Source organism: Sphaerodactylus townsendi, linkage group LG03 (assembly GCF_021028975.2).
Source record: "Sphaerodactylus townsendi isolate TG3544 linkage group LG03, MPM_Stown_v2.3, whole genome shotgun sequence".
NCBI lineage: Eukaryota > Metazoa > Chordata > Lepidosauria > Squamata > Sphaerodactylidae > Sphaerodactylus > Sphaerodactylus townsendi.
In genome coordinates this window covers 83763598-83781355 of record NC_059427.1, presented here as the reverse complement: position 1 = coordinate 83781355, position 17758 = coordinate 83763598, and the positions used below count along the sequence as shown (strand labels likewise).

Below are 17758 nucleotides of genomic sequence, written 5' to 3'. Positions count from 1 at the left end.
AATCCAGACCGGGGTGAGTGAATGGGGGAGCTCCACAGCAGCCAGAGATGGTGAAGCAAAGGCAGTGCCTCAAGACCTCCAAAGGAGCTGTGGGTGATGTGGAATGGAGGGGAACTGAAAACCCTCCTGCCACCTGAAAAACTATTGTAGAAAAAGACACCACACTTTCTGGTGGTGTAACTGTGCAGCCACTGAGGCAGGTGTTCCTGGGCTGAAACCCTGGTGGAAGCTGACTGGTCAACTCCATCCTGGAAATACTCGTGCCTTGCTCCACTCTGTGCTGCCTTGCTCTCGGACACTGATTAACTCCTGGATGGCAGGCGCTTCCAGGTTTGGGTGCCATGGAACGGTGTAGTGCCCACATGCCACTATCTTTGCTCTCTCCACCAGCATAGGTACCCAGAGGTGGGATCCAGCAGGTTCTCACAGGTTCCCGAGAGTAGGTTACTAATTATTTGTGTGTGCCGAGAGGGGGTTACTAATTGGTGATTTTGCCACGTGATTTTTGCCTTAGTTACACCCCTCCTCTCAGCAGTAGCACGCAGAACTTGAAGCAGTCTAGCAGGAGGTGCTCTGGCGTGCGTGGCAGCCTGCGCCTGAGTGCATTCGTTTCCTGCCCAAGGACCGGCGCAGTGGCTGCGTCCTTGCCACAGCCCCGCCCAGGAATGCCTATCCACACCCCCGTTGTGCCCCGCCCAGCCCCATTGGTGCTACGCCACAGTTGAATCCCACCACTATGGGAACCTGTTATTAAAATTTTTGGATCCCACCACTGTAGGTACCCCTTACGCGGGCAGAGTAAGCAAATGTGCCAGCACGGGCCTTCACTTCCACAAGCTGTTCCACACCCCCCATATAAATTGGGCCTTTAGATAATTCTTTGCAGGACTACACTGTTGATCACTTCTGGCTTGGCCTCTTCAAATCAGTTATTTCTCTTTTTATGACTTTCTTTGTCAAGTTGAAAGGGAATATTTTGAGTTAAAGTGCTGGAGTCCATCATTTCTCTAAAGAAATCGGTTTCAGTGCTCACTCTGCAGCTAATAAATAGCTGTCATGAGCCAGCTCAGAAGAGCCAAATAATAAATCAGCTGCACAAAGCAAAGACAGAGGCTACAGCTGCAGAGTCAAAGGAAAAGTGCTTGCATTGCTGCAAGGTGTGGCAGAAGGCTCTGCAAGATGGAGGCATCTGCATCTGAGGAGCTCTTGCAGAATCCCTATTTCATTACCCAGGACTTTGCATATAAACCTGCCTTGGACTTCGCTCTGCCTGGGTACTGCTTGGTAAGCTCCTTGTGCCTGGTCTCCCTCTGACCTTTGGCTCTCAGCCTGCCTGCCTGCCTGCCTGATCTCCTGCCTGTGCTTTGATTTCGGACTGCCTTGACCACATATTTGCTTGCAGCGTGCCCTGATTCCGGACTGGTTGACTATACCTTACATGCTCCCGCCTTGACTCTGGCTTGCCCAGCCACGCACTAGCTCCTGCCTGCCTCTAGCACAATAGCTGAGAGTGAAATATATTGGAAAACCTTGTATATAACTCATAAAATCAGGTCAACTTTCTTAAAACTCCTAACAGTGACACCCCGTGGGTCAGTAATGACCCAGTACTTGCACAGAGGCTTAGTACTGGGTCATCCCCCCTTTCCTCTTTTATTGGGCAGCAGAGCTCTTGCTAGTACCTGGTGGCACGTGACCCTACCTTTACTTGTTTGATTTATTTGTTGCCATCTGGACACATTTATAGGTATTGAACTTTGTACTGACTCCAAAGATCAGTTGTTAACTCCCTTCCCTTCTTTCATTTCCTTGCCACTCCTATTTGCTTGAGTTAGGCCTTTGGTGCTTAGAATCAAACTTTCATTGATCCAGATAGCTCCTTCCTCCTACTGTAGATGTGCTATATGATTTCTCCTTAACAACTGGTTTCTGATTTTCTTTCCTATCTGGGGTTTTCAGTATTCTTTCCAAGTTTCTGGTGGTTCTTCATCTCCTAATCCTAGAGGCTTCATATTCAGTGTGAGTCATTGTTCTGAGTTAAGATGAGTGTTAAAAATCTAAGCCATCAGCTTCATAGACAATAGAAAGTAAGGACTGTTACACTGGACTATTTTAATGTGGGTTTCAAATAGAAAGTGGGTCATATCCACCCTGTCATGTGTCTAAGGTACACATGTCTCTCACCATACATAGCATCTTAAAGCATGATTATGATGACTTCCCTTTATTGTTTGACCCTGACGTTTGGGAACACTGCTCTGAATGTACAGGCTGTTCTTAGATATTATGGCTTCTAGCTGTTCATATACCTATTATCCCTGAACTTGTCCAATCTATTTTAAGACCATCTAACACAGTAACCATCAGCATACCTTGTGGCAGTGAATTTTAAACAAACTGAAGTCATTTTCACAGCTTTTCCTTGGGAGGCTATCTGAAGTTATTTTTCCTTGTGTCTGTGGGTCAAAATTCAATAATTCATAACACAAATTCACAAAACTTCCACACAGTTAGATTCACAAGTGCATGATTTGATTCACACTGAAACATCTGTCAGCCTTAAACAATGCTGCAAGGGAGCACTGCAGGGGAAGAAGCAACTTCTGGTTTCCTTCCTGCATTTTCCCTGTGGAAATGGTGGGGAAAGGGTGCTTTTCTCTGGCTCACTCCATTTACTGGCTCCATTGCTGGCTCTGGCTGTCACATGTTTCCACCACAATGCCAACCCTAGAGTTGTCAGCTCTCTCCTGGCCAGTGGCCACCAACAGGGAATGGGGGAGGAAGGTGGCCAGATCCAGGTTAAGAAATTCCTAGAGATTTGCAGGTGGAGCCTGGGGAGGACAGGGACTTCAGTGGGGTATAATCCTAGCCTGCCCTGACACAGTACGGTTTGCTTTTCAGCCACAGCCTAGGCATGTGTGCTTAGCGCTAGTACGTTTTCACATATAAACCCATCGTGTGCATAGAATTGCAGACTTTCTGCATATTGGATCTTACGAATTTGTTAATAACTGTTGAATTTTGAATTTCTTAAAAGTTTTGATGTGCTTTTGTCACCAAATTCTAACCAGTTTTTTGGTTGTAAGAAAAATATATTTTGCCACTAACAGTACAGTGATTAGATTTTGTGAATGGACTTGCTTGCTATGATATTGTATTTATTACAATACTCCTGAACATATTTACTTTGTGACAAAGAGTTGTATTTTTTATTATTAGGGCTGATATGCACCCTACCTGATTAGTAGCAAGTATTATCTGATCTTTCTCGTGAAATGACCTGCAATCGAACTATTTTATATCCAAGCCTTGTAAGGTTTCTATCTTTTAAAAAAATCTAATCAGGTATTTTTATTCACTGGCTAGAAACAGGGTACAGTAATTACTGCTTCCATCCTGTGCCCTTGATCTGAATATGAACTATGCTATAAATCCCTCAGAACATTATTTTACAGACTGTAATGAAATGTGTTAATAATGCTTTGCTATTTAATTTCTAAGGCCTTGGTTTCAAGTGGCATTTCAATAATGTGTAAGGTCACAAACTGGAATTATTTTTTCTTTCTACATTCTCTTAATTCAGCTCTGGTTTTATTAAAATGAGAAATTAATGGAAATGTTGCTGTAGTTTGAAATGGCAATTACTTATTTTCTTTTTGTTCAGCAGATGGCAATAGTGGTGCAGCCATAAGATGCTGACATTGTAAGCAAAGAAGGCTGTTATGAAGCTATTTTTCCCAGTCACAAAGAAAGTTTGCAGTTATTGTGACAAAAATATCCCTCTTGCCACTGGTAATTTTTGAAAGGATTGTTACCTAAAGACATAAAAAACAGAGTTTTGAATAATTCTTTACAGAACAACAGAAAAATATAGTAGCTTCTCATCAGAAATGCTGGAGATAGATTTTGTACACTATATACAAAGAACGAGGTATCAGAATGGGAGGTAGTTTTATTTAATTCTCCTCCTCATGACAACCCTCATATTGTGGTATTCACGAAGGCCACATTGCTTTCAGAGTGAATTTTCAAAAAACACACCAGGCTGCTAAGGAAAGATGAGAAAGGCCTGCTCGGTCAATTCCCTTTGTGAGCTTTTCTGAGAATTCTAACCCAATTAATTTAATATTTTTGTATGGATAACTGAAGTCAATTAATAACCTTGACATATCAGGTGAACTAGTTAAACCAGGCTGCCCAATTTCAATGGGCAATGCTACATGATGTTTATACTGTATGCATTTACAATAAAAATAGCCTTAAGATATTTTTTGCTAGGTCTACCTGTTCTTTCTCAAGGTTATAGTTTAGCTCTAGTATTTATGTAAAAACCTTCTGATGAAGAAGTGCATATGTATTGAAAAAGCTGAAAATCTGAATCAACCATGTCATTTTTTAAAATTTTACATTCACATTACAAAATTTAGAAACCATAGACAGTTCAGGCAAACTGTTAAAACACAGTATAAATTAGGCTTATCATACAAATTCTGTACACAGGGAAATTAGCTTATATATGAATGACAAACAGTTTCATAACAATTTCACCACAGCTGTATAAAAAATGGGCACAATATGAATGCAGAAAACATGAACACAGTATAGGATATTTTCATCACCACAGCTATTTTTTATGATCATGCTACTTGGCAACATTAATGAAAGATACAGGAATGTTAACATTTTGCAGGAATATGTACAATCACAAAACTGTGAGATACTTTTTTCAAGTACCTTAGTGTTTGGTCTGCCAATGCAGGCAAAATATTAGGAATATTCTGAGAAGTTTAAATAGCAAAGACGCATTAGCAGTCATACATGGATTCCAGTTTGACCTGGAAATGCAAATTTAAAGAAACCCAAAAGTCAAAAAGGAAAAAAAAAACCCTGTTAATCATTTTCAGTATTTGCAAGTTCAGAAAACAGCTAAGGTGTCAGAATTGTATAACTTTATTTTGTCAGTGCTGGTTTTTTAAATAGGTCTGTTGCAACATGTTTCCCACTTTTGCAAGAAATATTTTAGAGATAATAAACTGTAATCCTGATAATGGCTGTAATCCAAAGAACTATCAAACTAGTTCCGCATGTCAATGGCAGTTCATATTTTTTTGTTTTAACAACAGCCTTCCAGGCCCCATAATAATTCTAAAACTATAATGTAGTCTGTGATACAATAGGAAGCTATACTGAACAGTGCAGGAAAAAAAATCAGAAATCCATCTAGGCAATCATATCCAAGTAGCTCTTTGGGTCCTGGCCATGATAAATTTTGGAATGTACTATGTTCTGGTCAAAGGAAAGGTTTATTTTGTCAACAGAACAAAGTAGGAAGTGCACCCGCCTGGCCATCAGACCACAGAGCCTTTACCTAGTAGCCAAAGTGGCCAATCTGCTCACTTTGCCAGATACTGTAGAAGAGGGAGGGCTAGCCCTCTCAATTTCCCTGAAACGTTCACGTTTGGACTCTCAGAGAGAAAAGAGGATTTTCAGGAGGCAGGGATGATAGGAAGATGACTGCACAACTCCCCCAGACTGTGAGGGGCAGCAGTGGCTGTACAACTGAATTTAATCAATCTCACCCCTCCATTTGGGTTGGCCTAGGGGACTCCTCAGAGGCCAATCAACCGGGGGGGGGGGGGTTCAACTGGTTTACTGCTCTCTCTGAAGGCTGGTTCAAGTCTCTCTTGCAGTCTTAGGCTGCTGCCTCTTCATGGGAGCCTAAGTTTTAAACGTGATCTTTTAGGGAGCAGTCCTAAGCTGGATTGTTTGAAAGTCAATTCCATTTTAGCCAATGGGGCTTGCTCCCACGAAAACGTTTGCAGCCTGAATAACTCACCAAGTCCCTTTGGGGTTATGTTGTTGTACTCTCTCTTCAACAGGAGGGCTGGCCATTCTTAGTCCCACTTAGGACTCCTAGGAGCCTGGCAACTTGGGTTGAGACTCCCCGTCCCCCTGATTAGTCTGTATTTGGAAGTCACAGTGCTCAATTTGTTGGCTGTAACAACTGGCATGGGCCAGTGAAATCACCCAAAGACTCTTCACAGAAGCTACATTATATTTTCATAAAGAGCCTTTATACAGAAATTTTACTTCTGTTTGTGAAGTATTTATCCTCAATAAAGTTAGTAATAGCACATTTGTAAGAATAATGGCTGGGATCCACTGTTGTATGCAAGCAGAAAGTGCTTCCATGGACACTGGAGGAATGTTGAAGCTACATTTTCCTCTCTAACTTTCTATCAAATGGCAGTGGCTTTTTGGAACACACAAGGGAATGCATTGGAATAGTGGGGACAGAAAATCACTTGTGCACAAGCAGAGCACTGCACATGGACCATTAATTTCCATCTTTTAAAGAACAGCCACTGCAATATATTTTCTGTGAGTTTAAATTTTAATAATGATCAATTCAGATCTTATATTTTTCAAGTGCATGTTCACTTCCGCAAGTGATTTTTGTGGCTGGGTGCTCATGAAAATGTATTTTGCTTTATGCATGCTATATGATTTTTCTATGTACTGTGTAATGCAAGTTGGCTCACAGGAAAGCAAGATATACTGAACACATTCATAGCTAGAGTTTCAAAAACATCATAATATATAAATTACTCAAGGGAAAAAATTCAATGGCTAGCTAGTGTAACATATATCCTTAAGAATTAATAAATTAAAAATTGCTGGAAATGTACACATCTAGAATGAGATGATGCTCACACTTTTTGCAACACCAATCCTCTTCTTCCATTCAAACCTTTAGCACATTTACTTGGAAATCAATCTCATTTGGTCTGCAACAGAACAGCCCAAATTAGACAAGTTGTCACCAGCGTCTGAAGTCCTGCACTGAACTGCCAGCTAGGGAAAACAGAGACTGAATAATCCTGTTTTTAGGTAAGGTGGTAGTGGCCATTACAATTGTGGCTGCTACCCAATGAGAAGAAACATCGGGGATCAGCTTCAGAGCCTGTATATTAGGAGTTACAGCAACATTCTATAGTGACGTTCGCCTGCTTACTGTCAGCCTGTATTGGCATCTTCAGAGGATCCTCTGAAGATGCCAGCCACAGATGCAGGCGAAACGTCAGGAGAGAATGCTGCTAGAACACGGCCATACAGCCCGGAAACCACACAGCACCCCAGTGATTCCGGCCATGAAAGCCTTCGACAATACAGAAGAAACATCTTCTCAAGTCGTAGTTTATAAATCTTGAGAACACACTAGGATTAAGGGGGAGTGCCGGGCGTGTGTGTATTCATGGATGGACAACAACATGTACGAGGGCTCCTTAGTTTGCATATGCAGTTGCTTTGTCTAAACTGCCCGGCAAGCACACAGTTCATTCTGATTTAGGTGGATCGTAGCACGCTGTCCATGCACTTTAATTTAGCAGGCCTTTATATGATACAGTGCACAAATTCAAGTTACAACAAAATGAGTGACTTTTGCATGACAGTAAATTGAAATTTCCTAATGGAGTCCTAACATACAGTAATTGCTGCATAAAAGTGCATTTTTTAACATTACAGCTTAACACATTTTTGGACCTGTATTTTATTGTCTTGATACTGATTTAAAAAATAGCAAGGTTTCCTTTTACTTGAATGGCTTGACTGGGTATTTTCACAATTATCAACAAGAGCACAAAACAGAATGATGACATTACTAAACATTTTAAATGTGACTGCTTTGGGTACTTTCATAGTTCATGAGTGTTCCAGACTCATAGTAGAAATCTAATGTGATGCAGGAGTTTTTAAAATATAATTTAGTTTCTACTGGTCCAGTTGACATTAACCTTCACGTACAAGTTACAATGCTCTGGCCTCTGTGGGTCAAGCTAGTCTAATTTTATTTTATCACACGTTGCAAGTTAAGCAGAGTTGGCCTTGGATAGTACTTGGAAGGGAGCTAACCAAGGAAGTCCAAGGCTGCTAAGCAGAGGTGAAGAATGACTAATCACTTCAACATCTCTTTCATAAAAAAATTGATTGCACTTCTTCCAATCATGAAATGAAACAGACTTTTATCCAGCCACCAGTGATTAATCTTCTTCCATGGTAATACATGGGAATTGTAAGCTGCCAGTGAAGTAAACCTTAATTTTAATACACATTTTATATTACTGGAACTACCAAAGGGCCCAAAACAATCTCATGCAAGTGATTTTCATTTTTAAAATCCTAGTTTTTTGATTATCTCACCTCAAAGTCAACAGTGACCTGTGAAGACAACTAAGGTTACAATAGTAGAATGTTGTGTATACAGCTACAAAGGAACATCAAATGCAGCTGCAGGTTTCTTTGAAAATATCTGCTGCAGCTTCTTGCTCACTGAACAGGCAAAATGATTTAACTGGAGAAATGACTTGACCATTCAGATGTGCCAGTAGCTACAGGAAAGGTTTCAATGACATTTCTGTCTTTTCACATAGTTCCCTCCAGTTTGCAAATGCAGCTTTCTTGGCTTATGGGTCAAAGAACTTAATTCTTTTAACTTTTAGTTTGAGCAGTAGTACATGAAGTTAGGTTTGTATGCATTATAACTCTGGCAGAACACTCACATAACAGAATATGTAGATCGCATTTAGCGTTCCTGTACTATGTGCAACATAACAGGCACAGGTGTATTATAGGTTCTCCTTAATTCCCACACTGAATAGTGCCTGCTGGAACTATTTCAAGTCAGGAAAATAGTTTAGGCGCAGGGGTAGGAAACCTGCGGCTCTCCAGATGTTCAGGAACTACAACTCCCATCAGCCCCTACCAGCATGGCCAATTGGACACTGCCCATTTTATAAGACAACCTGTGAACTCCATAATATGTAAAAAGGTGGTTAGACAACCAGGTCACTAAAATTGGCCAATTGGCCATGCTGGTAGGGGCTGATGGGAATTGTAGTTCCTGAACATCTGGAGAGCCGCAGGTTCCCTACCCCTGGTTTAGGGAGAAGGTCCTCTCTGTATGTGCTACAGCTGTGATCTGAATTGGGTGCTAAATGTACAGGAATTGAGAAAAACCCATAACTCACATGGAACTTGACATACAGGATAAAGACCCCAAATACAACCTGTGAACTCCATAATATGTAAAAAGGTGGTTAGACAACCAGGTCACTAAAAATTCCTGCCAGGTTTCTGCAAATCAGAATCAGGTAATCAGAGCCAAGTAATCAGTGAGGAAAAACTGTACCCCCGGGTCCTTAAATGTTAATTCCCTGGAGCCAGTTAAGCAATTCAAATACTTAGGGCTGCATTTCCATCATGGAATGGGCTGGGCAACTCATTGTGACATAGCGATCTCAGCAAGCAAGAGCAGTGTTGTGGTGATAATCTGTTTTTTTCTATAACAGGGGCCACAAATATGTCCCTGCTGTTCTTAAGGCCTTTAATGCTAAGGTAGGTCAGCAGTTGCTCTATGGTGCTCCTATATGGATTGGTGCTTGGAACTGCTCAGTTGAACAGATACAATCCTGCTTCCTATATAACTTATTCAGTTTGCCATATTGTGTGCCCTACTCAGTCCTTTGTCTTCAAACTGGTCAACACCTTTTAGAGACCAGAGCCTGGCTTGCTACATTTAGGTTCTGGCTACATCTCAGTTTTAATTTTGAGGACTCAAGCCTTACATACAAGTTTCTTGTAGATCTTCAAAATTCCGATTGGTGGACCTTAATAGAACAAAAAAAAATACCATTGGGATTTACACTAGAGTTACCAGCTATGCTGCCCACTCATGAAATCTTTCACTCCTTAAAGCAAAGATTGAGCAGAAAGTTTAGTATCTCAGCAGTGCAGCAAATAAGTCGTGCTCTCCCCCTTTTTAAGGAATTCCTCTTAACATAGCTAGGAGGGCCAAATACCTGAGTCAATTAATCTTATCCAACCAGTGAAAAACTCTCTCTTTGGCAAGGTGCAATGTACTTCCTTAACAACAGCAAGATGTCTAAAAATCCTCTACCAGGACAGAATCTGTGATTGCAGCATGACACAGACTGAATCTGTAATTCATATGCTTCTACACTGCCCATTTTATAAGACAATCAGGTCCAACTTATAGACCCCTCTACTCATTAATAAAAAAGGTCTATCAGACCAACAAAAATTTCTTATCTTTTAAACAATTATTCTTCTGCTACCTCTGAAACTGTGGCTAAATACCTGTGTTATGTCATTAAGTTGCAATCATGATTGTATTACTCTGTGATCACTACTAATCCGTATGGTTTATTATGCCAATAAATGGTTTGGAAGGGGAAAGTCATGCATGCTATATAAAGCCATCTCAGTAGATTTCAGTTGAGTTATTATTTTAATAAAAACAACCCTTGTTTGGGTAAATTTAAATCCATGCGAATAGTTCATTTTTAAATGCATGGACTGTCACCAGATTATACTGAACATTAACAAAGACTAGTACCATTTTAATTTATGTTCACAAAAACTGTGATCCAAAGTTATACTTTGTCCCTAAAAGGATGAATTTGTATATGAGAAGGCAAGCTCTGCCCCAACCTGTCAGATAATGCAAAACCACTCATCACATAATGATTCTTACTAGTGTGAAAGTATTAATTGGCACTTTTCTAAGCTGTGTGTATCACTCCCCTAAATTTCAAATGTCTTCTAAGCTAGGTAATTAATGATACTAACCTTTACTTCTTTTTACAATGTTATGAATAGCAAAGATACTTGAACTGCTGCTAACAAATTCACTTTGTATCTTTGTTTTAAATAAATATCAATTACTAAGCAGGTTGTCTCAAATTATGATCACTTTATGACAAAGGCAATGTTCCTGTTTTAAACAAGGCTTTCAACAGATTTGCAATTTAAAATATAATGTAATGTGACTATAATAAGGGATTGGATTACTTCTTGGTTGCTGCAGAGGATGATTATGCTTTCTCAAGCAACAACTATTTAAAAATGTATCAATATGAAATATATATGCAACTTTTAGATTACTTGTCAATTGTGACTGAAATACTGAAAGTCCTACCTGGCACATCATTAGAGCATGTAAAGTTTATAAATTCATGGTGTGACATACTAATTACCCCTCTCCAAGATTTTGTGAATAAACAGAATAACTGTTCTGTATAAACTAGACACACTGGTATACTTCCATCCAATAGCAAGAGCCACATGCATAATAAGATTTTTCATCCAGATCTATGTAGAAATGTAGATGCATATCAGATGTGCATCTATGTTCACTGTGCATCAGGATGTTTAGAATCTACATTGTTGCTGAAGATGTGCATTTCCAATACCCTGCCATGTGAACAGGAATGCACATTCCTATCACATGCAAATTTTATACAGCACATCTTGATCAGAGCCATCCCAAACAAGAGTTATGCCCTTTTGGAGCCAGTGTGGTATAACAGTTAAGAGAAGTGGACTCTAATCTGAATAATCAGGTTTGATACCCCACTTCTCCAAACAAAGCTGGCTGGGTGACCCGGGGCTAGTCACAGCTCTCTCAGAACCCTCTCAGCTCCACCTAACTTACAAGGTCCCTCTTGTGAGGGGGAGAGGTGATTGTAAGTCGCTTGGAGACTCCTTACAGTAGAGAAAAAGAGGGGTATCACAACCAACTCTTCTTTTAAATCCATGGAAGTCCATGGCTTAGAAGTTTTTTTATTCTTTTTAGTATGGCATTGTAAATCCACTGCTTAATTAAATAGCTTGGTCTATTTTGGAACTGTGGCTACTGCTACTATGATGGTTGCTTTCAGCTGATGAAATATATTCTATATTCACCCCTATTTGCTGCTCACAGAAGAATTTATGTTAATACTTGCTGAAAGGATTTGTATAATAAATTCATGTTATATATCTGGAGCAGACATTTACTTTGTTCCTCACACATAGCATCTGCAGAAGTAGTTGTCACAAATGCAAATCGGATGGAAAATAATAGAGCTAGAAATCTGCAGAGGTTGTTAGCTAGCTGATGAGAGGTTAGGCCAGCCTCTGAATAGTTTAAAGCAGATCAGGATGTGGTACTTTTAGCTATTTTTTTCTTCTAGATAGGAAAAACATTTATTTATCTGCTTGTTTTAATTTTAGATTAATCTATTAATTGCTTTGTATGACAGATGTTCTGGAAAATTCCATTTTCCAGGTACCTGCGAAAGGGACACATACACTGAAGTATCTCAGCTGCCAGGCTACTTTGAGCTGCTTCAGTTAATGTGTGGCAAGTATCACTGCAACCAAATTACTGATACCAAGTTACAACTCTGTGCAATAGAACACTATCACACTTTACTGCTTCTATTATTCTAGGCTGCTTTCTCCATTCATGCACAGTCTTGGATCAAGGGTGAATAAGGGGAGGACTGGATCAAGAGTGAATAAGGGGAGGCAGCTGCAGTGAATGCCACACTTTCCTGAGCAGGTTATGCCCTCCCATTGACCAGAGCAGGATCAACAAGGAGTAAAGGAAGGTGGCTGCATTATTGCTCAGAGGACAGCCAATCATGGGGCAGGCGAGTGGCAGCTTGGTCAGCCCCACAGCACCCAACTCAGCACATTAGGGAAAGAGGATTGGCAGAGTGGTGTGAGATGCTTCCCAGGTGACTGTCCTCAATGGGCTTGTCCCAGCCATTTCCCCCTCCCCCTGGCCGCTTCCACCCAGCTGGATGAGTGTCTCCAGCTCCTGGAAGTAAAGGGCTGCAGAGGAAATGCTGGAGGCGGGAAGAAGGAAGCTCCATTAAGCTCCATTTTGTGAATTTTGTGAATAAACAGAATAACTGTTCTGTATAAACTTCCTCTATATAGTGAGGGAAGGTTGCTAAGCAACAGGCAGGCTTGGACATATTTTCAAGTTGGAAATGATGTGGGCTTTTATTTTAGTTTTTCAGGGTTTCTTTTGGGTGAGTGTATAAAAAGAATCAAATTAACAGTTGCAAACAAGGAAATGTTTAAAAAAATTAAGATTGTCAACTTCCATGTAGGGTTTGAGTCCTCCCAAAATCACAGGGGGACATCATTTGCACTTTTGCCCCCCTTTAACAAAATGGAGCTCCAGACCTGGACAACGGTTCGTGGTTGTCTTATTAGCGGGCAGAGACAAGAACACATCATTCAAGGGTTTCTATTTTTCCAGTCAAAATCTGTGCCAAGGATGCTTGGATTATTGGTTTGAGTAATTTATATAAAATCAACAGTGTAAATAAATTAGTTCATCTCACAACAATATTTTCAATCTAAGTTCTGATTGCAATGTTTGTATTTTTCCTCAGGATTCAGCAAGGAGTGATATACAGTGTGAGTCCATTAAGAACAGAAAAATAGTTTCAAAAAAGAGAACACCAGGAATGTCTGAGAAGGCAATTATGCACATCTATATGTATATCTCTACTACTGTGACTAGGCCTTTCAGTGCAGCTGGCTAAATAGGCACAAGGCGGGGCAGTCTGGCACCATGAACAGTGTGACACAATCCCCGGGCCCTACTCTGGAAGACCACAGCACCCCCAGATCCCATCTGTTCCCTGAGCCCCACACTATTAGCTCAATGCCAGCAGGGTGGCTTCCCTCCATGCGGTCCCAGCCCTGGGCTGCAAAATGTGGTTCCTAATAAATCCTGGGGCCTTAGCAGAAAATATTTTTTTCCAAATGTTTTTGACTGTCTTGAACCTCAGGCTAATTCCAGCGGCCATCAGTGTTAGAAGAAAGGATGCTCAGCACATTTGAGAAATAAGGCCACTTAGATTTAAAACATATGGCTTAATCTAATTGTACAGCTTCAGGACTTATATTTTTGGTGCAACTTCTGACATTCATAACTCCCAAAAATGTCCTTAAACCCTGCTGGAGTGGAAGAATTCTTTTGATATAAGTTTATCCTAGTCCAAATACTTGTATGTTTTATAGGTGTAGAACACTGGCACAGATACGCCTAGATTAGCCTGTCAAATGTCAAGAAGCATGGCATTACCTCACATCAGCATCTGAAGCAAACAGAACAGATACACAGAGCCTAAGTTATCCTTTTGGAGTGCTATTGTGCAAACCTGGCTGGTCGGCTGGTAACTAGGCTTGGCTTCTGCAAACATTACATCTACTATGGATCACTGAAAATAAAAGAGAATTTTCACTGTTAAAAAGCAAGCCCATTCATCTACTTCTGTGTAATCTAATGTCAGCCAGTCAAGTCATAAATGGGCAATTCAAAACATGTATATTTTTAAGGGAATGGCCATTCAGAGAATACACATACTCTTCTGATAATTATTTGTGAATGTGTCTACCACTTGCTGGTTAGAATCTATAAATGCAAAACAGAAATTGTTGGTGCAGAGGCTGTTATTAAATTAAGGGAAACTCTTTTCATCCTAAGTACTCAAACATTACACAGGAAACTTCTTATGAATAACATCACACTGTCTCCTGCAACCATATAATTTCCACATTTCCCCTTGCCCATATCTTCTTGAGACGGAAGCTTTAGAATCATGTAGCAAAAAGTCAAAACGTCAGTCCTTGGCAAACAAGGTTCTGTTCTGGAAGAAGGAGTGGGTCTTGTAGCAAAGAGGTTCTTTACAGTAGATGGTTCACAGCTGCTGATTTCCCAGTAATATGCAGCCACTTTGGAAGGGGCCACTTTACAACTCTATGGCCATAATATGCAGGTATAAGCGGCCAGAAGAGATCCACAGGGTACCATAGACTGCAAATCATCTATGATTTCTCACCTCTATTCATATTCTAAAGTCAGTTACAGAAAATGCCACAAACACATAATGGTTCACACAGCACAAACCCACTGACTTCCACATTGTAGTGCTACCTAAAAGCTATGAAGTACACACAATTTGGCTGGGGCTGACTATGAGACAGACTTGTATATAGCTAGTCACTTGACTGTTTGTGGCCCAAAGAACTTCCCTTTTGTTAATCAGACAAGCAAGCCTATCACATCTTTTATTTCCTTTGTCCTTTTAGACAACACATAACAAAGAAAAATGTCTAGGCAGTCAAATGAGTGTAAATCTTCCATGACCAAATAACTTCACAGAGAGAGAGAATAGTGTAGTGGTTAAGATGTCAGACTAGGATCTGGGGAGTCCCAGGTTCAGATCCACACTCTGCCATGAAAGCTTGCTGGGAGACCTTGGGCCAGTCACACACACTCAGCCTCAATGGTGCCAAGAATTTGGATGGGAGACCTCCACAGGATGTGATGAAGAGGCTGGCAAAGGCAATCCAAATTCACAACAGATTTTTGCAAGGCTGACATGAAATGTTTTAATGCCAGCAATAGCTGTCAAGGGAAGCAGATTCTATTATAGAAAGGAAACGTGTGTGAGAGTAGTTTTTTCAAGCAGTGGTAATACAGGTTGTTGTAGATATAATCACTGAGTTGCATCCCAGAGGTTAAGATGGCCTTATTCAAGGAAAGCACCAGTAATGGCTTCTGAAAGCCCTCTGGAGAGTCTTATCAGACTGTGCTGTTTATACACTCAGAAATGGAAGTCAACAGACTAGCCAAATTACTGTTTAAACATACACAATGCCTAACGACTGTTTTGTTCAGCTAAGGGCCAGGTCAGACATTGATTGCCGTAGTTAAACGCTATACCTAGCAGGGGTATATTTGTGTTGCAATATCTGAGCCGCTGCACGTGAGAAGTAACATGGGACACAATTCATTTGCATGATCCTCCAAATTATATTTTTCTTTCACCTTTTGGGGAACAGTTGAGGGAAGTTAGGCCAACTGCTCACAAAACTCGGCATTTCATTCAGTAGAGAGAGCAGTAGAGAGAGCATGTGCAGTAGAGAGAGCATGTGATTCTGACACCAAGTCCACTGCATGTAGGAAATTACCAAAGTGGTCAACATCTGAACTGTCTGAAAAATAACATCTATGATATAATTTTGACCCTGCTAAGCAAAAAAGTCCCAATTACTAGACTGAAAATCTGGATATTTCCCCTTTGTTCTTTTTATAGTTACCCATATGATGTATGCTTTTTGGCATCCCTTCCGTAACTCATATTTACATTTTTAAAACCTGAACTGTTACTTCTGCTTCCTATGAAAGTATAGGTAAACAATTAGCACTTAAGATTTATATTATGGAACACCACCTTGATCTCCATAAACACCACACTAAGACATAATAAATGGCTTACTGTTTCCTTGGATGAAAAGCAGTGAGCCTGGGTTCAATACAACAAAAGGAAAATCATAGAATGAGACACCCATCTGATGAATAGTGTGTTGACTATTCTTCCACAGTGCAATGTTTAAAGAATGAAAATGTTCACCTCTAACACACTAGATGTAAGAGCCCTAGTATCCTAATCATTCTCCATGACTTGAAGATAAAATGAGTAGATGAAAGAAAACCATCACTTTAACCTGTTAGAGCCCTTAATAGATTTGTCTTCTATCAACAGTCAATGACATAAGGCCTCTTCCTCTCAACTATCAGTCACCAAAGCTAGAGAATATGCTACATGCTTCATATAGAGGTAAGTCAAACTGAGAGCCATTTATAAGTTGACGGTTTATATAGTGCTAGGAAAAAATTATGCCTCACACCCAGACAGAAGGAGAAATTACAGATGTTCACCTCTCAAATGATTCTGTATCTTTTTTAAAAAAACAGGTGAGGTTTGAATGAATTTTCTACATGAACGTGGCTTTGTACAAGTCTTTTCTCCTGCTGTCAGAATACTGTTCAATAAGACTGAAGTCTGTGGAGAGAAAATGGTTCCTTCTTATGCAGAAAGTAACCAGAATAATGCTGTGTTTGGTAGAACTAATTCTTGACAGCTGTCGGAGTCCAATTCACCCTGCTTCTGAGATACACACCCTGTACCTTTCCAATGGAGATAATTTTGTGTTTGCAGCATCACAGCTCACATCCTTTGCCCTTTCTTCAGAGAAAGTTCTACAGCGATTAGGACTTGGTTCTGGTCCAGAAGCCTTGCAGGCTTTTGTTGTTGAGAGTTGTTAGAAAACATCATTGTGCGTGCAGTAAAAAACAACAACAACAACAACTCATCTGTTAAATCTGGTGGATTAATCCTCTTTATCCACATGGTCCAAAAATGCACTCAAAAATAAAGAATAAAATCTCTTAAATCCCAAACAGGCATCTTTGGAATCAGTAGTGCAAAGTAGTTTTGCTGATTTATTTTATCCTACTGAGTCGTATATCTTTATCTTCAAGTCTTTCCTAAGATAGTAGACCTGTAAAGAAGAAACGTAGTAACAGTAAAGGGGGCGGGGAGCGAAGACAGAGGGAGAGAAATAACAAGTGTAGCATAGAATTATTTGGAGTAAGCCTGGCAACATTTCTCTGTTTTGCACTGAAGCTGACTATGCCCAGTGAGGCTGACTATGCCACAGGGCAATTACAGCAGCAAAGATGAAACTCAAACAAATGTTTTTGAAAGGTGCAGACTCACTTTTAAAAGTGAGGTAAGGGGAAATGACATGCTGGGAAAACTAGGCTACACAGGGGTTAGGATAAAACACATGCTCATTTTACTATGGCTGTTTCTGCATGGGCGGAATACACTGCCACAGGGATGGCAAAAATGCCGTCCCTGTGGAGGCGTGCACATAGCAGGCACTGCTGCAATGCAACAGCACCATGCTCGTGCCACCCAAGAAGCACAAAAATGCCACTTTTGAACCTCACTCCATGAGCGAGGTTTTTCAAAAGTGGCACTTTCCACCCGCTGCCATGCGAATGGCAGTGGATGGAAGGCGGTGTTTCCCTCCCATT

The 17758-nt window shown here is 40.5% G+C and overlaps 1 protein-coding gene across 1 annotated transcript in view; it reads right to left on the bottom strand.

The window, feature by feature from the left end:
• Positions 1-9758: 9758 nt before the first annotated feature.
• RASGEF1C (RasGEF domain family member 1C) overlaps positions 9759-17758 on the bottom strand; it is a 117026-nt gene continuing 109026 nt past the window's right edge. Inside the window, exon 14 of the mRNA XM_048491191.1 lies at positions 9759-17217. Within this exon, the coding sequence (XP_048347148.1) occupies positions 17193-17217 (25 nt within the window). The 3' untranslated portion in view covers positions 9759-17192. The remainder of the gene's footprint in view (positions 17218-17758) is intronic.